The following is a 25,075-nucleotide window of genomic DNA, read 5'->3' as shown; positions in this document are numbered from 1 at the left end:
TTTTAGACCAGTTTACGAAAGGTTCTTTCTTTCCCTCAAACTGGTTTTATTAACACTAGATTTAATCTGATCCTGCTTTATGTTGACTGCAATACTCTGTATGTCTTGTAATGTATTCAGTAAATGTCTTTTATTACACAGATAATCGTCAGTGCCGAGGGAAGATCTTCAGGTAGGTGTATTATTTATATCATATGATTTTTCTTATTATAAGAAGTAACCTCTGTAAGGTATATGACTTATGTAATGTAAACGTTAACACCTCAGTTGGACAACTTGAATGGCTGGAAATGTTAGCTTTTTAATGGTCGCTCTTGACGTTTTGTTTTTCAATCGTGTTACTTTTTCCGAATATCTATTTTGTGGTTGATTTCCTCTGAGTAGTATACTTTCGATCTTTTTATATCCTACGATATTTTCTCAGGTACTTTAAACAAAAGGGATTTTCCTGTTTTCGTGAGTCTTTTGATCTCACTTGGATATGATTGATAACTACGGAAGCTTGGTTAAAAAGAAATCAAGTTACTTGGTCTTTGAATTTCCATTGCAGGCTGAAAACTAATCACATATAATGCTTCAAATCAGTTACATCTGAGAATTCAATAACGATTACTTCATTTAACTTTAGTCGTGATATATTCGACTATATGGTAGTTGAGTAATAGTTGATATTTAAACTGATGCATTGCCTTAACTCGCTTAGTAACGAAACCAGTTCTCTTACAATTAGCTAAAAAGTCTTATAGTAAAAATATTAATAATAATATTCGATTCATGTAGCGCTTTTAAACAGCGATAGGTTTCAAAGAGCTTTACAGACGTTATATTACCCCTGTTCAATAATAACCTGTCCCAGAGACAATCCCTCCAGACGGCTGCAGTTATATACTGCGCCCAATGACAAGTTACCTGACATGTACCCATTAACCCCTGGGTGGAGAGAGGCAATTGAGATAAAGCATCTTAGGCGATATTTTCGTTAGCTTAAATTATTATCAATAAAATGTTAACCTTGTTTTACTTTCCATCCAGGTTCTTCATACTTTGTTTTTCAACAACCTGCGTATCCGAGAGATTGCAAAGAAGTATCGAATGCATGTTCCTCTACCCACAATACATCTGGTGTGTACCTTATTAAACCAGATGGCTACCCGGAACCGTTTGAGGCTTACTGTAATAATGATCTTGATACTGATGGATGGACGGTATGGCTGATTACTTGATGTTTTCTTTTCAAGTTTAAATAGTTTTGTACAAATTTACTTCAGACTTGATTGCAGCAATATAAAGCGATGTAATACAAAGTCGTTATTTCAAATAGAACTCGCTTTTTTATCGAAACGAAAGTTTGAATCAATTATTTTAAATATTGTGGAATTTAAGTACAGATTGTACTTAGGTACAGTGCAGTTCTTCTTCCAAGGAAACTGTAAACATCTAGCCCAAACTACAAACTGAAGTTAGAAATATATAAGTATTTCTGTGTAATAGTTGTTGGCAAAAATCGCATTGCAGTAGGGAACAAATAATAATAATTCAATCACGTCCTAGTTAACTTCTTTGATATTCTTTGAAGGTATTACAGCAACGAAGATCGGATTCTGTAAATTTTAGTAGAAGTTGGAAAGACTTCAGAAATGGCTTTGGCTTTCTAGGGAGTGACTTTTGGATCGGAAATGAGAAAATTGCCGTCTTAACAAATCAAAAGCGATACCAACTGCGAATGGACTTTGAGAACGTTGCTGGAGAAACTTACTATGTAACATACGACGAGTTTCGTATCTCAGATGAATGGGGGGATTATTATATATCTAGTTTAGGAACATTCGAAATATCAGATGGTAAGTGTCTTTTACATTATTAAATATAAAGCCAAAAAAATCATAAAAATCGTGATCATTTATTAAATGTCAAACGTAAACGAGCAGAAAATGAAAGGTTTATTCTTAAAACGAAAGGATCTTTTGGAAGTAAATTTGGCATGTCAAATATGTTTTGAAGAAACTGCTACAATATATATATATATATATATATAGTACGAGTAAACTTATAGTATATCAGCGAGTACAACGGCGCTACAATACATATCGTAGCAATTAAAATATGATATGATATGAGTGCAAGTACAAGCTTCTAGTGCGAGTTCAAACATTTAATCTTGCATTAGTATCCATACTAGAATTCCAAAATGCCTTCATTAGCTAAAGTGTAATTACGCACTCACTACAAGACTGCTTCGTACTCAACACCGACCATGGCTCTGAACAAGGAACCGTTCCTAACGTTAGTACAACATAACGTTTACAATTAAACCAGGTTCGTCTCCCAGTTTGATCAGAACAACCAACGAAAGAATTTTGATGTTGTTATTAATTACCATTGTAGTCAGAAAGCAGTATTATACTTACACCTAGAGAACTCTGAAACAGAAACAAGCCATGACTACCTGGTTTCAGACTAATTATACATCAAATGATGGAGTTTTATCCTGTTATATGAATAAATATTAACATTTATGTGACTAAGGAACGGCCACTACCTATTTAAAATGTTCTACATTTATTCAAGCAGCCTCTGAGTGTATGTTCCTTTACTTTAGCCTTCTGACAACCACGTATTTAAGTAATGACGACAAACTATGCTATGCCACATGTCATATTTGCCAAGACTGTACCAGGTTACTATTACTTTATTTTTTTTTAATTTTCTGTTCTCTAGAAACAATCCCTGAATGGTGTCCAGCTAATGAGATGTTTAGCAATGAGACATGTGAGAGGACTTGTGACGACCCTAATACTTGCATCTCGGCTACCTCTCGAAGCGAAACAGAGCAATGTGTTTGCGTCGGTAATTATCTGAGACAGCAAGAACAATGCATCCCTCTGAACCAATGTAACTGCTTCGTTGCTGACAAAGGAGGTGTATTAATGGTCAGTACGGTTCTTACATTTTAAGTGTTTGCTTTTAATGATTTTTTCCATATTATAAGAATCACATATTTTAGTTACATATACTCAGGAAGCAAAAGGCTATACCCACATAGGTCCATTCCCTTATAAACCTTACACTAAAATGCATGGATAAAACTAACGATAATTTTGCGGCTAGAATCTAATTGAAGGCCTAATTTAAAGTTGCAATAGGCCGTTTTAATGCAATATTTGCAGCTACCTTTTCAGGGCGGACCCCGCGGCCTCCTCATCGGAGTTGGCTTCAAAGACTTCACAAAACTTTCATAAAGATCCATACCCGTACCTAGATCATTCAGGGGAATAAATCATTGGCCACCTACCGTTAGAATCATGTACATTTAACTGTGACAACCGCAAATTCATCATTTTGTTAATCTGATGTTTCTTTTCGCTGAATATATTAAATCAGGTTGGCGATTTTTACATCAATTCAGGATGTACACGAAGATCAACTTGCCAAAATAACCAGATTATAGAGGCGAGTTACCAGTGTAGTGTTCACGCAACCTGTGCTGAGAGGAACGGTGTCCGTAAATGCTACTGTAATCAAAACTACCAAGGGGACGGAGTGACGTGTCGCCACAACTGCTTCGTTGCTGACATAGGAAGTGTGTTAGGGGTCAGTACGGTTCTTTCATTCCTTTTTTATAATGCTTCGTTCTTAATAATTGTCCATATAATTAGAAGCAAACCTTTACTCTTTATACTTGTCAATATTCATTTTACATTTCAGATATCCGAGTGGCGCGCTCATCGTGGTTGGGCAGGGGCCATTGACCCATTTGTTTTTGTCGCCAGTCCTCTCAAAACTGTCAGTCGAGGGATATATTACGTTTAGTCGGGAATCACGAGGCCACTCCTACGGGTGTGCATGCACTGATAAGCCTGACACAAAAATTTATGGATACTTTTTTATCACAGTCTTGCGGTTAGATTTATTTGTATGCCTAATGTATAGTTGCGATAGGCCGTTGAATGCAATATTTGCAGCTACTTTTTGTTAAGGCGGATCCCTACGCCCCCTATATAGGAGTTGGCTTCAAAGAACTCATAAAACTTTCATAAAGGTTCATACCCGTACCTAGATCATTCGAGGGGAACAAATCTTTGGCCACCTACCGTTGAAATCCTGTACATTTCAAATTCATAATTTGTTTATTTGTTGTTTCTTTTCGCTGAATATCTGAAATCAGGTTGGCGATTTTTACATCAATTCAGGATGTACACGAAGATCAACTTGCCAAAACAACCATATTATCGAGGCGAGTTACCAGTGTAGTGTTCACGCAACCTGTACTGAGAGGAGCGGTGTCCGTAAATGCTACTGTAATCAAAACTACCAAGGGGACGGAGTTACGTGCCGCCACAACTGCTTTGTTGCTGACAAAGGAAGTGTATTAGGGGTCAGTACGGTCCTTCAGGTCATTTTTATAATGCTTTGTTCTTAATCTTGTACATGTAATTAGAAGGAAATCTTTACTTATTATACTTGTCGATAATCACATAACAGTACAGATATCTGAGTGGCGTTCGCATCGTGGTTGGGCAGGGCCATTGACCCATTTGTTTTTGTCGACAGTCCTCTCAAAACTGTCAGTCGAGGGATATATTACGTTGATTCGGGAATCACGAGACCACTCCTACGGGTGTGCATGCACTTATAAGCCTGATATAAAATTTCATGGGTACTTTTTTTTCACAGTCTTGCGGTTAGATTCATTTGTATGCCTAATATATAGTCGTGATAATTGGTTGAATGCAATATTTGTGGCTACAATTTTTAAGGCGGATTCCTACGCCCATTCATCGGAGTTGGCTTGAAAGACCTCATACATTTTTCGAAAAGGTTCATATCCATACCTAGATCATTCGAGGGGATTTATCATTGGCCACCCACCGTTGAAATCATATACATTTAACTGTGACAACCGCAAATTTATAATTTGTTTATTTGTTGTTTCTTACTTGATGAATATCTTAAATCAGGTTGGCGATTTTTACATCAATTCAGGATGTACACGAAGATCAACTTGCCAAAATAACCAGATTATAGAGGCGAGTTACCAGTGTAGTGTTCACGCAACCTGTGCTACGAGGAGTGGTGTCCGTAAATGTTACTGCAATACAAACTACCAAGGGGACGGAGTGACGTGCACAAGCCTCCCAAAAGATTGCTACGAGCTTTATGTTTCCGGTACACGCAGTGATGGAGTTTACACCATTTACCCTGATGGTTGGCCACGCGGTATTCAGGTTTACTGTGAGATGGAAAGTAACGGAGGAGGATGGACGGTGAGCTTCGCAAACAATTAAGGACTTAAATTCTGAACTTTCTCACATTATACTTTACATTCCTCAAAATGATGCACTGCAGATCTCTTTGAGATGCACTTGACCATTTAAGGAAGAACCAAAATCAAGAAACAAAACACTATTGCAAATTATCTCACTTTCACAGTATCCATATCTTTGTTAACTATCTAACGGCGTTGAATGTTATGCTCTTACGGATAACTAGATTATATAGCTGGATTCATTTTTTTTTATTTCATAGGTTTTCCAGCGACGATCGAGTGCCTCCGTTGACTTTTATCGTGGTTGGAGGGACTATAAGGACGGTTTCGGTAATAAAGATCATGACCACTGGCTAGGTAATAAATATATCTACTCTCTGACCAACCAGAAAACTTACCAGCTTCGTATTGATCTAAGGGACTCCGGCTCATCATCGTTTTACGCCGTCTATTCGACTTTTAGGATTAATAACCAAGCAGACAAGTATCGACTATCAGTTGGATCACACAGTGGAAATACAGGTGAGTAATTGATGGTTCTAATCATTGACGCAAACATAAATCTGGACCGATTACGTGAATTAGGAGAAGCAACTAACAACTAATGTCCTGATCTCATAGCTACCGCATTCCTGGCTAAATGATATATAAGTTCAAGGTTCACAGCAATTTTCAATTCCAAACATTGCTATTTCTTTCAAGCGTTGGAAGTACAGCTGGAACGCACGTAGGTTTTCAGGACTGTATACATGTGTAAAGACATAAGAAGCAGACGATAAGATTCGTCTCTTGGTCGTGTTTGCACGTAACAAGCAACTAACAACCTATAAAACGATGACAGTAGATGTTCTAATAGTAGCCAAGCTCTTTTTATTTCTAACACAGAGAAATTAAATCTCAACATCACTATCATCCCAACCTAAACGAGTATTCTGAAATTTAACGCAAATGTATGTTGCCTTACCGCGCGCTGTTGTCTGCGAAACTCGCAACACTTCAAACTTACAAAGAGGTATAATACTATGTTAGTAGTACCAGGAAGCATTTCACATGTGCCTTCTCGTTACTGCCAGACTTCAAGTGGTATGTATGTTCTATGATTCTCATATATGCAAACGTTGAGGCGCTATTTTAATATAATCATGTTATTTATAAATTCATGGGTTTGTCATTCATAGAATATTGAAACAGAGGAATCAGAAATGATGCATTTTTAAATATTAGTCTGTATAGATTCGAGATATTTTAATCAATCAGTCTGTCCGAAGAAGTGATACGTACGAGACTAGATTGTACATGTTGATAAGAACTAAAAATTAAAATGCCGATAATCAATATCATTCAATTTTTTCATAAATGTAATACATCGAATTTTGGTTACTTCGTCGAAACCTAAAATATTAGCTACTACATTAATAGTAAATTCTCTTTATACAATGTCGGTTCTATTCTTCATTTAAACGTATTGATTTTATGATTTGTGTATAGTGTAAATTTCAATCTACGTCTATAGTCCAACGTATGAGCTCAGGTTGAAAGATACAAAGATTACAAAGTGCTATAGTTATAGATATAGGGTAAAAAATTGAACAATCGATGACAATAACACTCTGTATACCCTGTATACAGTAGAACAGGGAACTTGGAGCCGGGCAGATAGTATATTACAACCATAATATTGAGAGAAATAATTATCCCGTTTATTTGATTTTTGTTTTATTGGGAGATGGCGTTTTCAGCAAAATGCAATTATTACTTTGTATGTAATAAAAGCAAGTAAGATTACTCACGACTAGATCTTTCGATGATACCCTTGTTTTCCTAAATTGAATAATATAGGAAGCTACATCACACAGCCCCCCCCCCCCCTCGCACCCTCCTTATCCAAGTTCGAAGAGAGCCTTAGTTAGCCTATGTGGTACAATAAATAAAAAAAGTAAGTACTGGGTTGAATGAGGGGATAAATGAAAAGTTGGTTATGCAAATTAAATTATACATTATATTATTCAACAAATTACAACATTAAACACCGTGACAAACAAGAAATTCATAACTAGAGTTTGACAGAGTTAGTAAGCTTATTTTTTACCTTCAAAATAACAATCAAATAAATAAAAGAATGAATAGTAGTGTTAAATGCCGCTAAATAAATAAATATGAAAGAGCGATATTAGCAACTCTAGTAACCCAAACGTAGTATTTGGTTAAAGTAGTTCCCCATCTGTATGTTACTCTTGTAGCGGCACTGTATTTCAAGCGGAAGAAAAATTTAAAAAAGCATAAAAACATCCTTGCAAAGACAAAATACCTACTTATTTATCTTAGTTAATGAACACAAAAAACAAACAATAAGCGGAACTGACGTTATTATCTTGTCAGGACAAAAACGCACTGCCCTCTAACTTGTATACACTGTTCGATCGTTCAAAGTCGATAAATTGATCGGTTTATTTAGTCTTTCTTGTTTCTTGCAGGTAATGACCGTTTGTCTGGTAGCAACAATAAACAATTCAGTACAAAAGACCAGGACAACGACGGATCGAGTAGTTACGACTGTGCGGAGGGACATCGCGGAGCCTGGTGGTACTATTATTATTATTATTATTATTATAGTAGTTACTGCCGTACTAGTGGATACTATTGCTACTATTACCCTGATGGCAGTTACTGTCGTTATTGTGGATATTCAAATCTCAACGGAGACTACGACGGCTCTACTCGAGGAACGCATATGTTCTGGCGTAGTGATAGTTTGAACGGTTACGGATGCAGCCTGCAATACACAGATATGAAAATACGGCCTGTGTAGACAAAACACTGTATAAATAACAAGTTGCACAAAAGAGCAGTTTTTACTAAGAAAAGTAGGAAAAGATCGATACATATCTCTGAGCATCGGACAGCTAGAAGTGCCATAGACAAGAAAGAAGAAGAAAATGCAACAAAAGTTACGAATGGGACGATTCAACAAATAATTCATTTTTAAGGGAATGAGAAGATAGCATTAATTGAAATTGATGTCAAATATTAATATTAACCAGATTATTGTTGCTTAAAAGTTCGTAAATTGATTATTGTATGAGTCTCACAAAAGAATAAAATCAGAAATCAAAGTGAACATGTTCATTTTTCTTTTCGTGTTTTCAATACCAACCCTCACCTAGCCCCCCCCCCCCAAAAAAAAAAAATAGTTTGTCAGAAATTAACAATTGCGTGAAAGTGATTTCTAGGACCACACACCTACATATTATATCATACATCGATGGAAGTGTAAAGATTCAATGTAACATACACTTGAAAGGATATATATATATATATATATATATATATATATATATATATATATATATATATATATATATATATATATATATATATATATATAGATATTTTATGTTAATGCAATGGAGGTAAACGACAAAGGCAAATGAATATATATAAATGAAAATCGTAATGAGTTGGAAAATCAAGAACAGTAAAAAAACTTTCAGCCTCCACCGGGATTTTCCAACTCATTACGATTTTCATTTATATATATATATATATATATATATATATATATATATATATATATATATATATATATATATTTATATATATATATGTATATATATATATATATATATATATATATATATAAATACAGTGGTTTACGGCGTATGGCACTTAATGATGGTGAGATTGGGCATGCTTCCGGTAAGCCAACCGACGGTACTGGGGCCTTGAAACCATAGGCCCTTTTGGCCCATGCACTGAACAAAACTATGGCCTTTCTAGACAAGAGGATATTGACGCTTTCGGCACCTTAAACCTGTAGCACATTCTACGCCTCGCAACCACGACGAGCCGGTTTCCAGACGGATAGGACCATCTTCCTTTACTAAGCATATTCTAGCCTATACTGATAGCAAAACCAAGGGTGTTTACGCCTAGTCAGACTCTTTCCCCCTCTCCGCATTCTTATCATACAATTCGTCATTCTTCTAACAAACTGAAACAACACGGAAGAGCAAAGAAACGGAATTGCTCAATATATTGTTCATTAATGTTATTAGTCACCAATTACTCTCAACAAGAATGGTTCTCCTTATTATCAAAGTGCTTCGAATCATGGATGTGTTATACCGTGGTTCGACCACGCACTCTGTTAGTCTACATGTGTATACCGTCCTATATCTAACTATTGATCAAAGTCACTGGTTTGTGGAGGTAGTACACAAGAACTAACGCGATATCGTCGCCTCATGCTATTGGATGTTTTGTACGAATTCATTGCAAATATATATGCTATGCACAGACATTACATGAACAATTTGATGTCGCGTTGTTTCGAAGAAGTTCATCAAGTCTAAATTCCCCTTTGTTTATTTAGGTTACCCGGACAACTCTCCCCCCCCCCCCGGACGAATTTCCCCCGGACGATTACCAATCGGACGATTCCCCCTCGGACAATTCCCACCCGAACAATTCCCAATCCTGACAATTGCCCCCCCCCCCCGGACAATTCCCACCCGGACAATTGCCAAACTTGACAATTGCCCACCGGAGAATTCCCACTCCGGACAAATCCCAACCATGACAATTGCCGCCGGACAATTTCCCATGGACAATACCCCTCCTCGGAAATGTCGACGATTGATTGACAGCCGATGTAGGAGGGTTTAAACTATTAGTCCAGTAAGAATTGGGTTTACCCTAGAACTAACTGCAAGAGGAGATTTCTTTTTTACATATTGTTGTTGCTTCCCCACTGAAGCATTTAAAGATATTGTTCGAAGCCCCGCCCACTCATGAATAATAATGAGATTGGCACCACAAACAATAGGGACCATATACTCACTATGGGCAATTCATCACCTAAGTATGGGAATAATGAAACCTTGCGTCATTGACTTTTCAACGAAATTACATTTGGCCCGCCCGTCATGAATATTTATGAGATACGATAAGGTATCAACCTACGCATGTACCCCACCTCCTAGCCATGCCACGAAACAAGTAAGAACAAAATCGGCCATTCGGTTACCGATATACGGAGTCCGTCCATTTATGAATATTAATGAGATTGGCACCAAAAACGATAGGGACAATTTACTCACTATGGGTAACCTACCCACCAAGTATGATACCGATCGGATCTTGCATCATTCAGTTATCGTGATTACATGCCGGCGTCACAGACACACACACACACACGCACCCACACATGCGTGACTGCATAGATTCCAAATGCTTCTGGCAAGGAATAAAAAAAGAGTCAAAGAAAAGTCTACCCGGAAACAAATGCAGCTATAGTGCGCGCGAAGTGGGCAGAAAATGTTAAGGTTATCTAGCTAACATGCATGTGGAAAGGAGTAAATAATTCTCACAGCATCAATGAAGCTAGGACGCGCGAAGCGCGCCAAATCTATTTGTCATAAATTTACTAAATTGACGCCCAAAATATTATCATTGTGTCCGTGTAGCTAAAAGTATACACAATGCACGCGAAACAAAAAAGTGTTTTTGGTACTTTGGGAGTTTTCTGGAAAAATTGAAAAATTTCGGTCAAAACTGACCTTTAATCAGTCATATTTACCACGTTTTCGTTGCCACGTTTGAAAAAATTGTATCTTGCGATCCTTTTACTCTACCATACAAAACTTCGTATGATTTTGAAAATTCTAAAAAAGTCTAAATAAATGCCTAATAGATCTACCGTACAACGTTCGCCAGCTTCAGTTCGGTTCATATAGGTACTAATTTTGCTATTGGGTGGTTTGACCCTGTTCACTAGCTTCAAGTAAGTCTATATTAGGGGCGTCCCCAGGGGAGGCGGGGCAGTGGCAGCAACTGCCCCCCCCCTTTCAGTGTCGAGAAAAGGCCTACTGATTCAGCTATACTTGGTTAGGCAGACGCAATTAGCTAAATTTAGCCTATAGCCTATCACCAGCCTACAGTTGGCTACTGTGTAATGAAATACATATAGCCTTTCTAACCGCACTCGATGGAGAGTCACGAACCGTATGCACAACGACGACGACAACGTGCGTTCTCATCCTTTATGATGCGTCATAAGTTGTTGCACGAACAGCATGTTATGAAGCTAAGCTAAAATCGTACGTGATACGCGCTTCCTAGAAATAATTATTACACTGCTAAATATGAAAGTTAAAATTGTCCATCCGTTAAGTTCGTCAAATGAATTAAAGTCCAGACATTGGACAATAAACAAGAATCATCCTGCTGGAAACATTGTAAAAGAGCACTATGTTTGTCTTTCTGATAATATGTAAAAGAACATGTAAGAGAATAATTCAAACCGGAAACAAAATCGCTGATAATATGATATCATATGATAATGATGAAACTGGCAAAACATTAAACCAGAACGCATCTAAAAACCTTCAATGATCAAAAATGTCCCCCCCCCCTCCGTATCCGCGTTGACGAGTACCAGCGGGGGGGGGCGTGTAAAAGGCAGAAGTCGAAATTTTCTGGCTTCAAAACCCATCCAGTTGGAATTTCAGCCACCACACCCCCCCCCCCCCTCACAATCATCAGGCCTTAGCTACGTCCCTGGATACGAGATTAATAAAGTGTTCCGGGATATTCATAATGGTACAAGAATGTTAGTTGTTTACCGCTCACAATTAATTAGTGTAAATAAAATGAAGCCAATATAAAGCTAAATCATCTTTCTTTCTTATTTGTCCTCTTTTTCTTGGCGGCGGAACTTTTGTATTCGTTCAGTCTGTTGCATGATGCTTTCATCCAAACTGTTATAAAAGGCTTTTCTCTTTTTGTTTAGTTTTTCAGTGGTCGGACTAAGCACATCAAGGCTCGATCAGGCAGGGTAAGTATACCTTGATTCAGATCATCACGAATGTCGTACCAGCTTGTGCGTTCATCAGCTATTTATCAAGTATGCAGGAATTTAAATGCTATATTGTTATTTAAATTAAGATTGGTGTATCCGATCTATCGATGCACTGTATTGGCCTACACGTGCAGGCCTGTCTGTGTACACTGTACATGGGCTTTCAGTATACAGCCTTTATAAGCAGACATTAACTTAACCACTATCTTAGATGGGACTGGGGTTGAGAGTGAAACGAGAATGGGATTGTTTTTGTTTTGTTGACCTTTGGTCCGTGTCCGTTTTCTTTGCACGTAAAAAGCACAAGTTGTTTGTTGTCACACAGGCTCGTTTTTGGGTGACTTTTCTTTAAGTAGTAACTTCAATTGCACACTTCGGAATAGATGATCTTCTCCACAGTTTTGGTACTGAGTTATCTTTATCAGGGGCGTATCCAGGATATTCTAACCCGGGGGGCGCGAACTATCTAAGCGGATCGCCACCATCGGTTGGCGCGCAGCGTACAAGAAAATTTCGGGTTTTGATACCCCCCAGATCACCGGAAATGGCACTTCTCGGGCTTGAAATGACCAACCAAATGTACAATTTTGCCTGAGAACCAAGAATTTCCCAGTAGTGTTTTTTTTTCATCCATAACCTTTTTGAAGATTGTCACAAGTCACACATCCTGTTCGACCTCATTGCATCTCCTGTGGGTCATTGCTTTTTGTAGGTGATTCTATACGTCGCGGCCCACAATACCCGTAAGCACCACTTTTCAAGGTTTTAAGCCCATTATTTGTTCAGAATTTGAAAATTCACAATTCTCGTGAATAAATTCACTTAAAAAAAACCCCATAATGTTGCACAAATATTCATCTATGGACACCAATATAGAAAAACCTCCTTCAACCCTAACGGACCGGTCAAAATTGCACGAGTAGAGGGAAGTATGATGATGAATGGTGGTCAGGGAATTTTCGAAAGTTCAGTCACAGTTAATTTATTGGTGTACAAATATTAAACCTCTTATAACGGCTACTATAAAACTTCGTTGAAGGAAATTAAAATATACCAGATATTTCCAAAACCGAACACTACGCACATCTACAGTTTTGAGGCTGTCCATCCCGGAACACCATTTTCATGCTCACTGATATGATGTGATATCTGCAGTTTGCTTTAAAAATTCGAATAATTGAAATGAGACTGTAATAAATAACTATTATCTGTTTATTGTGCAATGCTCCATCAGTGGCGTAACGATGAGCCGGGGGGGGCTCCTGGCCCAAAGGGGCCCCCTATCAGGAGGCCTAGCAACTACTGAATACTATCTAAGCGGAGCGCCACCATCGGTTGGCGGGGTGCGTACGCCGATTGTTTGCCAAAAAATACTCCTAGATCGTCAATAACAACCTTTGTTAAATTTGTAAAATATCTTATCAAATCTCGCATTTCTTCTTTACTTCTGATAGGTCTGTTACACTAACGAAAAAATTATTGTAATTTTAATAACGTGTCAAAATCTGCTACAGTATTCAAAGGTTAGGTCTAGAAGAATTCATATTTTAGAAAATAGTGTACATCAAACAGCCAAACAGCACTGTTATAGTTTCTGTTCCGCTCCTGAATAAGGCCGCTCACATGGGATATCCTGTTTTATTTTGTTCCAACTATAGTCACCCCAGAAATAACGATGAATACTAACAAATTCGCTTCATTCATTTGTTTGATTTCAGCATTTCCACTGGGTGTGCTATACATGAAAGTATGACATTTATATGACAACAATTCGATATTATCAAGCATTCCGCTTTTTATTTCCATGGTATCCTACAAGTTCAATTGGTTTACGTAATTTGTCCATAAATGTACAAAGGTAGGTTTCACGATCTAGCTAGCACGGCTATGGATTGCACCTTTAAAGTTGAAAATATTTTAATTGTAATTTGTTATTTTATTCATTTTTTGTACATGAGAGGCATCGACAAAGAAAATTTCGAGAAAATTAATTACTGCACTATTTCAGACCGGATTACGGAATGTGCGTGAATTGCATAACTACCATGGATGTTGAATTGACGCTTGTATCGATATGACTTTGCATAACAAATAGAGTCTGTACCCTTTACTACGAAGACAATTCAAATTTAGGGGAAACAAAATTGTTCTGACGTCCGTGCAGGGAGGGGCTTAATGGGTGGGGCCTACAGGGAGTAGTGTCACTCGCCTTTGAGAAGTTTTCTGTCGATACGAGAGCGTATAAGCAAAATAATACTATCATTACCATTATTTGAACTACATTAATGTGCTTTATTAAATGCTAACTATTGCAACAAACAGGTACTTGTTCCCGTGGTCCCGATGGCTACGGCCTTGAATGAATTAACGATATAAAACGTTTATCAAAAACTAGTTACACTCGTGGATAGGTAAACACATTTATCTCCTTTCTCAGTGATCTTTTACTAAAGACGACAATCCAGTGCCGTGCGACTCACTGAACTTTGTCTAGAAGTATCAATTACTGACTCAAAGTTAACTTGTTGAGAGAAATCTCTTTCTATGCTAAGGAGGACTATAGCTAAAGAGGAAAACCTTCTGAGAAGTATATCACAATGTGCTGTAAAATCAAGTAGCCTATCTAGTATCATATATCATAGCTGTTTATTTTTTGCCAATTTTCTATGCAATCCAGTTTCTTCCCCCAAATTCCAGTGCCTTGGGTTGGGGGGGGCGACTCATTCCCTCTACCTCTGGCTACGCCGCTGTCAGCAAAATAATACTAATTGTAGGCATGCTGACACTCATTTACTCAACATTTAAAAACATGATTGGCATTTGTTATCCGTTAGCTAAAACTATTGGGAACCAACCCTCACTACCACCTAAGAACTGCCGGCAAGGGTAACATGAAGCGCTTGAACCGTCTATAGCTAAGCCGTTCAATATAAAAGAGGTTTAGGCCAAAGCAAAATATGATACGAATGTACCTTTTAAAATATCAATACAGGTCGTAAGTATCAATATCACGTATAGAAGATAAACAGTATGGATGTAAATATTATAGTTCATAAAAATTCCTCGTCCTTTGAAACAGCTGACATTGTTATACATTCTGATGTGGGTTTACTCTATTCCCCAAACAGGATGTGCGGTAGTGCAATACATAAGAAAGTATTGTTCATATAGTATACCGCTGCACAACTATTCGATTATATATATATATATATATATATATATATATATATATATATATATATATATATATATATATATATATTACAATAGATTACAAATGATATTTAATAATAGATAAGTTTTGAATTACCATTTTGAAAGTTATGTATGCAGTTAAGAACATGTGAAAAATCAATATGGGATTTTTGGCAAGGATCGGCTACTACTTTTTTTTTGTGGACCTCGCATAAGCTGTATAACATGTACACACGCTAGTAATCCAAAGCAGATCCTCTATAAACATATTAACCGTGGGCACTTTGACCCCAGGGGATATTAGACTCTTGTTTTTCGACCATTGACCTCAATATCCTGCATGTTGCATTGTTTCCTCAACGTGTTTTGATATAAAAAGTCAAAACAGTCTTTCGAATTTTCAACTGTACAATCTGTATATGTTGATTGTTTATTCCAAAATTTCAACCGTTTTTGCATAGCTATTCTTTATGTCTTGTGTCTGAATATAAGGTTCACAACCGGTTATTTATTCCATCCCAAGTAGATGTGTGTGGGTGGGGGTGTAGGTTGGTGAATCCCAATGAATTGGCTGGGAGTTAACCCCAAGGAGTTAAGTGGGAGGGTGAACCCCTAAGAGGGGTGGGGAGAGGTTGAGCCCCAAGGAGTTGTGTGGAGGGAGGGTGACAACTGCTTGGACCTTTCCCTGGATAGTGTATTATGGTACCACGTGTTCCTTTATTTTACATAAATTACTTGGACTGCCATCAGCATATGAATTTTTGAAATGGCCCTGGTCCAAACATTACATCAATTTTAGGATATGTGCACCAAATGCTAGCAAGCGATCAAAAATTGTCTTCAGTTGTTCAAGATAACATAGCAAAATGTATGATGCACTAGATAATGCACATGCTTAGTTGACTTTTGCACCGACGCTTGTCACTATTAACCAGGCCAACGTGAATGACGCTGTGTACACATATGACAGATGTAGTCAGGAGTGTTTATAGAAACAATTGCAAAAATATCTTTTCGTGGAAGTAATATACTTTTAATATAAAACAAGATTCATAAACAAAATTACTATAACATAACTTTTTCTGTTTGAAAATAGTTAGAAGTTGTCTTAGTTTAACATTTCTATGGTCTATCCCTCCCCCCTCGTCCCCCCCCCCATGCCTCACCTTCCTGGTATGACCTGTTAATTATACATGTTACACATTTCAAACTGAAGTGGTAACGTAAACGATTCCTACGTAGATAAAACAATTATCTGCATAGAAACGACACAATTCTCTTGCATTGTATCATAATAAACTTCTAATCTGTAAGCACTTGTCACGAAAATTCAACAATACATATACATGGAAAGCTTTTTGATGAGATCAATAAGCAATTAAGCAATGAAAACAGCTTGATAAAATCAATATAGAGAGGTTAGTCTTCGTTTATTTTTTATTTGTTTGATACAATTCTCAATTACATTTACTTCAGAAAGATATGTATATATATCTGCCTGTTTATTTTGCAATGCTTTAGCACAATCGAAATAAATGACACCCAAAGATAAGCTTACACGGGCATGCATATATTGGATGGTATATCCCTTCCTCGCTTCAGTAATCTACAATGGTCTCATCATTGTGGTACTAAAAATATAGTGCTTCCGCCCTCTATTTTCAATTCTATGACAACATGACCTATTTCTTAATCTTCGGTTGTGTGTTCTATTGTGGAGTCAGACCAAAACCACACACCGCTGTAGTCTCGATGTAAGGGGATCGGGGTTAAGGTGGACTTTTCATAAAAAGTACCGACTTGCTGTTTATGCATCTGATAATAGCGGACTTGTTCTTGCAGGTCGTAGAAACTGCATTCAGAGGCAAACCATGTACCTAAGCTATAAGCCAACATTGAGTGAAGTAACACATATCAGTTATCTAAATATCTAGGAAAATTATTGATTGTTGCCGTTGGTTTCAATGAATAAACGTTCCCTTATAGATTTCATAATTGAGTCAATAGTTATTAGTAGAGATACTTAGAGACAATTTAAACCAATTAACCAACTAATCCGATTGTTCTATAGACACTGGACAATGATCCGTTCATGGAAGTCATACATTAATAACGATATCTAACTGACTAATTACACTGAGTAATGATTGCTACACTATTGATAATTACATTTTATTGAAATAAAATGATTAACGAATGTAATTTGATGGTCAATGTCACAAATCTCTATCATTTCATTTATGGTTTTCACCACCACTCCACACCCCCTCACCGCTAGAACACGTTAGGTCTGTAACAGTTACATAATATTATCATTGTTTTATCGAATGTTCGTAACTTGCATAATTAAATTATTAGCCAGCTTTGTTGTTATCATTTAAGAATTTACCAAGAACCTTAAATGTGACTTAACGAGGTTTATCAATAACAATTACAGGACTGTACTATCTAATAGATTAGTTCAGTTCCTCAGATGCAACATTAAACGTAAGAATTTTCTAACCCCAAATGACATCATGTTTAAAATACATTAGCAATTTCTGAATGTCATCTGAAGGTACTATTTACATGATATTAAAAACACAAAACATGTTTTTCTTCTAGTTATCAGGGTTTTGAAAACTTGTTTTAATGTTGAAATTCTGCCTAAATTCATCCTTTACGGAAAAGAAAGACATAATCCACTTGATCCCATAACCCACGATTGAAGAAGAACACTCATTATTTTGCCTTTATCTGCTCTAAGCTTCCAAATATTTGTCAGCCTGCCCACAACCAGTATTGTAACCTTGGTATATTAATCTTCATAATAGCCGGTCTAATCTCTAAGAAGGCCTAATACCGTTTTAGTTTTCGTGATATTTGATTACTTTTTTTTCATGAAGATGTTGTTACCAGCTTCATAAACTATGGAATATTTACCGTAGCAATAATTAACCGCCTTTATCATTGTAAATAATCCTTTACTCTGGACGATAAAACTCGGTTTAAAAAGAAATGTTAGCCAAATGTATTCTTAACATCGCCTGAGTTTCTGAAAGAATGATAATAAACCCCATTTTGTTAAGCAATCCAAAGACTTGATTTTTGACAAATTGAGTGACATTTAATTAAAACTTTACATACATAATTTGTTAATAGACCCTCTAAGCTCAGACTATCAAACTAATTATAATGCCGTTATTAGTTATCGCGATGTTCGATTAGTTTTTATATTAGTATCGTAAATTTTTGTTACCAGCTTCATATACCATGTAATTTTTACTGTCAATCATTAACCACATCAATAGTTTTGTATCCTTTATTCTGGACGATACAACTTGGTTTGAAATAGAAATGTTACTATGCACATGGTCGTTGCATTAAACTCAAAGGGGTTACTTAAACTTAAAGTAAAATGTAAAATTATATTCAGGGGTGTAAACTTACATATTCTGGAGCTCTTACATCTTATAACGACTCCACTGAACTTATTGGAAAATAAAATACTTATCGGTCCAACGAAATAAAAACAAAATCGCGGCGCGAGTAGACCTAACGTAATTGCAAATGAAGTTGTCTCATTAGGAAACCTCGAGGGCGGTTCCCTTAGTTGGGGACGTCTCTGGAGTAGGGTGGCTCTCTGGGTAGCTCGCTACTCGGGGAAAAATAACCCCTTGGGGCGTCTCGGTCTCTAGAAGGGGCTGTTCATCACTGGGGTTGGGTCGTCGCAGGACGTCACGTCCGGTGCCAAACATGGACGTAGAATTAGAAAGGGGATTTATAGTTCCATCACAACAGAAAATTAGCACAACAAATAGTATGGTTGCCAGATATTAGAACAGGATGAAATGTAGGTCTGCCTCCATGGCTACAACTTCGGGTGATAAACTTTTATTGAATATCAAATCTCCATGTAAAACAGTTCCAGGTGTTTACTGAAATAAAATATCCATTTAAAGAACAAGCTCCAGGTATTCACAAAACATCTATAAAAACGCTTCAAGTGTCCACTTAACTTTAAATTAATTTTATACTAGTCCTCTATTCTAATACTGGTGAAGTTAGTCTTAGAAAATAATTATGATCTCGTGCCCAACCATCTCAAACTTAATCCTTCCTCTCTTCTACTCTACCTATAAGCAACTCAGATTCAGTAACTATTCTTAACTTTGTTCCCCTACCATCATACCCTATTCATTCCATCCCATCATTCCTAAAACACATCCCATAATAATAATAATAAGAATACATCGCATAATAATAAGAACACATTCTATAATAATTGTTCAAGGCAACTCACACATGACCACCTTAAACCAATCAAACACAAAGGTTGGTTTATTGAATATTCATAATTTAGCCTTTGTCTCAACTTCCCCCTCCAACCCTATGCCCTTCACTCCCTGGTATCTGGGGTCCAGTGACCTACCAGCTGTCAATTAATGCTTAATAAATAAATTACCAGACACATTACTTAACATATAAATGGATTTCGGTGTCCTTAGGTACATTTTAAATTAAACATCTATCACCAAGAATATTCCAACTTAACCAAAAATAGCTATTAAACTGTCTATTTCACCCACAGTGCTAAAAAAGATAGACTCTTTGGGAGCCAGCACATGTATTCCTAGAAAAAAGGACAACACAAAAAAATTACTTAGTTTCAGAAAAAAACAGGTCACACCCAAGTACTAGTTTTGAGGCAAACCTGAGGTAGTGAACAAGAGGGTGCCCTTACCCTTCTTGAGAAATGTGGGTTTCTAGTTGTGTATTTGAAACTTTGCTCAAGTTCTGGGAAAATGTGGAAGGAGACATAATATGCCCCTCTCCCAACCCTCATAGGCCCACCGGTGGGTTTGTTTGTGTTTTAACCATACAAAGCTGGTAATGAGCTTTAACAACACCAGTTCCTATTCTTTATTTACAAGGGGGGGGGGGGCACTGTCTCATTTAAGTGTTAATGTATGTGTTGTTGAAAAATTATGAAATGTTTACCAATGGTACACATATACTGTCACATTGTTGTAACAAGCTAACTGCAATTGTTTTGTACTGGCATTGCCCCTTCAAGAGTATAGTGAGCAGAATTTGACCACAAAATGTTTGCCGTGTCAAGTATTTTATACCCCGATATTGAGCCTCTCAACTCAGACAGACCAGGTCCCTGGGAGTAGTGGTTTCATGTTCAGGTAGTTTTGGTTATTTGTAGGAAGTAAGATTTTTAAATGCCAAAAATACGTGCAAAACTTGGGAGAGGATGTCAAAAGATTTTTTTAAAAAAAAACATGATTTGATCAGCATATACCTGAAGTGGATCCAATCTCATGAAATATGTAACTCTGCTTTGTTGCCTGCTGATTCGTTTAGCAAAATTTGAATATGCGTCAATTACGAAGGTGCGTCAATTATGATGTCTTTACTAATTTACACATTGATCGCTTTGCCAATTGTCATACAAAATTTCTATCATAGGATTAGCCTTTTTTCTATATCAAGTCACATTAAGTGCTCAAAAGTTTGATATTCTTCTTGGAAAGTGAGTGGCTTAATGTTATCTGTTGGTGGACTTGAACCACCTGCTGAATAAATTCTGCATCACCTGAACAGATTTTTATCATGGCCAAACAAATTCCAGAGAAGAAATCATTTGATTAGCCATGCAATGATTGATTTAATACGGGATCCAATTTCACCCACAGAAATTGCCAAATGTGTTTCCATCTTTATTTGTCATAATTTGTTATGGCATTCAAAGTCAAGGCCTACGAGAATTCATATATTGAAGAGTGAGTAAACCAGGCACAACATCCAGTATTTAGTTTCTCTTTCGCGCAACGTCAATGGGATATCCGGTTCTTTTTTCGTGCAACAATAGTCACCTCGGCAGTACGCGGAATACTTCGAAGGTTTAACGTATTGTATCTAGACTCAACTGGTTTACATAACAAAGTATTTGTTTTCTGAACTAATAAAAAGGGTTAGCTTAAAGATTTAGTTCTGCCGTGAAATGCATCGCTATAGTTGAAAAGTGTATCAATTTTATATTGTATATTTAATATGCCTGGCATGTCTGGCATTGGCAAAACAAGTTTCAATTAAGTAATACTGTACTATTTCAGACGGTTCACAGAATGTGCGTGAACTACCGATATCTACTAAGGTTGACTTAACGCCTGTACCGATATGCAATTGCATGAAAACGTACAGTCTGTACACCCTGTTACGAAATTCAATTCAAATTTTAAGGTGGACGTCCGTACTAGGGAGGAATCTTAAGACAGTGGTGGGGCTTAATAGGAGTAGTGTACCCTCACCTTTCTGAAAATTGTGTCTCGGTAAGGGTGTTGAGAAGCATGTTGCTATCATTTTCATTTTATATTAAATACATTTGCGTTCGGGTGTTATAACATTTGTTAACCACTTGCTAGAAACTCTCGGGATGGGGGTGGGGGGTGGTTAGGTTCGTGTTCCCATGGTCCCTGTGTCTACAGCCTTGTATATATTGAATACATAATACATTTAAAATACATAATAGGACATGAGGGTAGGTAAACGCATTTATCTCCTTTCTCAGTGACCTTTTATTAAAGATGACAATCCAGTGCCGTGCGACTCACGGAATTTTGTCTAGAAATGATTATAACTGACTCGAAGTGAATTTGTTAATACAAACCTATTAATGTGCTTAGTGGGCATATAGCTTAAGAGAGAAGCCTTCTGAGAAGCACTTAACGCCGTGCTGTAACATAGAGTAACCTATCCAGTATCATATATGATAGCTATTTATTTTTCTTGGTTAATTTTCCTTGCCTTCCCAGTGTTCGTCCCTGAAAATGTTTTTGTGTGTGGGAGGGACAGCTTTTCCTCTACATCTGGCTACGCCACTGTCAGCTAAATAATAGAATTGCGTGGGCGTGCTGGTACTCATATAATTATTCATGCAAAATCATGACTGACAGTTGTCTCCGTTGGTAGCCAACCCTCGGGCCCCCTGAGAAATGGGGGCACTGTTAAAAGAACCACTTATAGCTACGCTTATAAAGTAGCTCTACGTCTCTAAATAAGCTCTAGCTACGCCTCTGCTGGTTAACAGATATATGTTTCATTTAAAAATTTGTATCAAAGAAAAAATCTAATATCCAACCTACCTTTCCATAGGTCAAAACATGCTCCTTGATTAAATATCTTATATAAATGAAAAATATTTTTCCTTATAATTTACAGTCATTATTGATGTAATTCTTACAGTCAATAAACAAATTAGTCAAAGCCTAGTGTAACAGCTGACATGTTTATTCAATCAGATGTGAGGATACTCGATTCCGCAAACAGGATGTGACGTAGGCATCATAAAACAAGGAAGTATTGTTCATATAGCGTACCACTGACCAACTTCGAATGTTCCAAACTGTGAACTAATTATATATTTGTACATACATATTAATAGTATAGGATATATCATACCGTAAATTTCACGGTATATAAGATGTATTGTACTAGTTCATGCATGTTATATAGTGCTTATTAGTAGTATCACTTCCTGTCCTTTCGATACTGCTTTAATTTTGCCTTCCAACCAAAAGCGAAGTAACTTAGCTAAAATAATCACTCATACATGTTTCTTAAAATATCGGTAATAGCAGCTTAACGAGAACAAGTAAATCAACATTCCTACTAGCATTGACGTCGTTTGGCACACAACTACATAACTCTAACATAAATCACACTAAATGTATTGTAGATTAAAAGTGATCATTGTAATTAATATTCGTTTAAAACCAAGTACATTTACATTGATTGAATTGCAATACCGTTGCTGTCGTTGGAACTAGAGGCACGATAGTCAATAAGTATACAGTAGGTGTTATGTTGTATGGATCGGAACAAGGACAATTTAACATAATGCAACTGAAGCTTACTGCACTATTGACTGAAAGTGCAAGATATATATAGCTGTAAATAATATTAAGTTGGATTGCGCATGTCGAATAGTCTTCTTTACACACAAGCCAATAATACTATAGATGTGCAGCACATTTGTATAAGCTGTTCACCAAATCATATTTCAAATAAAATGATGGCATTAATGGACATCCATACTACTACGGTCATTTTAATAGGATGTTGGACAGCCCTGAATAGATACCCTGTGTCATTTGCTTTCTTGCACTTCATCGTATATATTTTCGCGTCTCATTTATACAAACTCGAAATCATGGAGAAGTGTTTCAAAGTTTGTTTTACTGTTTTGACGATTTGGAACTCGTTTGGAACAGAAATGGTAAGTCTTTCTATTGTTTAATATATTTGATATTTTACTCCATTGAATATTTTCTGTTTCGAAAAAATAACATAAGTTGCATCAATGTGTTGTTTAGTTAACTCTGTTAATATTAAATTATGTGAAAAGTGAAGAGTTAGCGTCTTCGAAATAATTGGGAAATATCAATAAAAAATCCTGATAAATTACAGTTAGAAGGCCTTCAATTAGAAATACTCCGAATTTTTAACTTCGCGAAAAGACAGCAGTGTTTCGATAAAAATAACGAAACGTCTTTTAATTAAACCACATATATTGGAATAAAAACAAAAGATTAGCTCTAATCGGTTCTTCTTTGCTTATATACAGTATTCTTTAAAATTTGCTCACATGTAAAATACTTAGAAGAAAGGCTCATTTATACATCTCAAACGTGTTTTCGTTACACGCCAATTTTTCAAAGTCAATCAAGTTTCGTGATAAGGCCAGGAAAAGTTAATCCTTTTTTTCAAACTTATGAGTGTATCGTTCCCAACATATCCTTTACAGCACATCAGTTCACAAGGTTTCCCTCCAATAGCCAACCCTACCTCTCACAGATCGATATCAACACGTTACAACACTGAATTCAAATTAAAAATTAGTGAGCTTAAATTCAAATGTAAATCATTCTAGCTCATAAATGTATACTCCATAATATTGGCTACGAGTACGATAACTAAAAACAAGAAATTTATTTATTTCAGCGATAACTAAAACACTATACAATAACTTTTAAAAACAAAAGTTCTTCTTGTTAAAAATCCAATCATGAGATTCTCTTTTGAAACAGAGCGATATTCGGTAAGCTTTGTATAGTTAAATGTTTTCAATGTTTTTTATATTTGTTATAATGCCTTGCTTTTATTTTTCGATATAAACTACATACGAATAACTTGGTTTTCATCTGCGTAAAGGCAACTTCCTTTGTCAGCTCTGTTATTTTGATATGCTTTCCGAACAGACATTTTATTGCTCGTCTTTGTCCAAGTTATCCTGATGAATACATTAAAGCAACATATGCGTTAACTAATCTAAAACAAAACAATTTCTATGCGATAATCCAATCACAAAGATGCTTAATTGGGTAACTACAGTGAGCAAACTATAATGACAAGGTACATCCTTTAAATTAGAAATCTATAACTTGAAACTGTTGTTCAGGTTTAATCAAATTAGAAGAAATGCTCAGTTGTACGTTTGATTATATTGTTTGAACTATCATCAAAACACGAAAGTTTCAGTTATTAATTTTTAATGAGCACCTAAATATTTACTTCCTTTACATGCTCATAGAGATCTCTTTAATAGATATCGTTATATGTGTGCCAAAGTTTGAAAAAACAGTCTTCAACAAAAATAAAGGTACTTTGAAATGTATTTTGAAAATATAATATTATTCAAGGAAACAAAGTTCAATAACAATAAATCCAACTGGGGTACACGTCAATCTAATTTAAAACTAATTTAT

The 25,075-nt window shown here is 36.4% G+C and overlaps 2 protein-coding genes across 2 annotated transcripts in view; one reads left to right on the top strand and one right to left on the bottom strand.

Moving 5' to 3' along the window:
- The window catches only part of LOC139973677 (uncharacterized), a 489,233-nt gene that overhangs the window by 353,616 nt on the left and 110,542 nt on the right, over positions 1–25,075 (bottom strand). The gene's annotated exons all lie outside the window — the stretch shown is intronic.
- LOC139973830 (uncharacterized) lies at positions 124–8,379 on the top strand. Its single transcript, XM_071980704.1, has 9 exons — positions 124–172; positions 1,033–1,205; positions 1,577–1,841; positions 2,719–2,930; positions 3,382–3,591; positions 4,166–4,375; positions 4,959–5,264; positions 5,527–5,788; positions 7,741–8,379. Exons 1-9 carry the CDS (start codon positions 124–126, stop codon positions 8,073–8,075), a joined length of 2,022 nt encoding a protein of 673 aa, XP_071836805.1. The 3' UTR covers positions 8,076–8,379.

Source organism: Apostichopus japonicus, chromosome 9 (genome assembly GCF_037975245.1).
Source record: "Apostichopus japonicus isolate 1M-3 chromosome 9, ASM3797524v1, whole genome shotgun sequence".
Taxonomy (NCBI): domain Eukaryota; kingdom Metazoa; phylum Echinodermata; class Holothuroidea; order Aspidochirotida; family Stichopodidae; genus Apostichopus; species Apostichopus japonicus.
The sequence above is the reverse complement of the archived record's forward strand: the minus strand, read 5'-3'. Positions and strand labels throughout refer to the sequence as shown.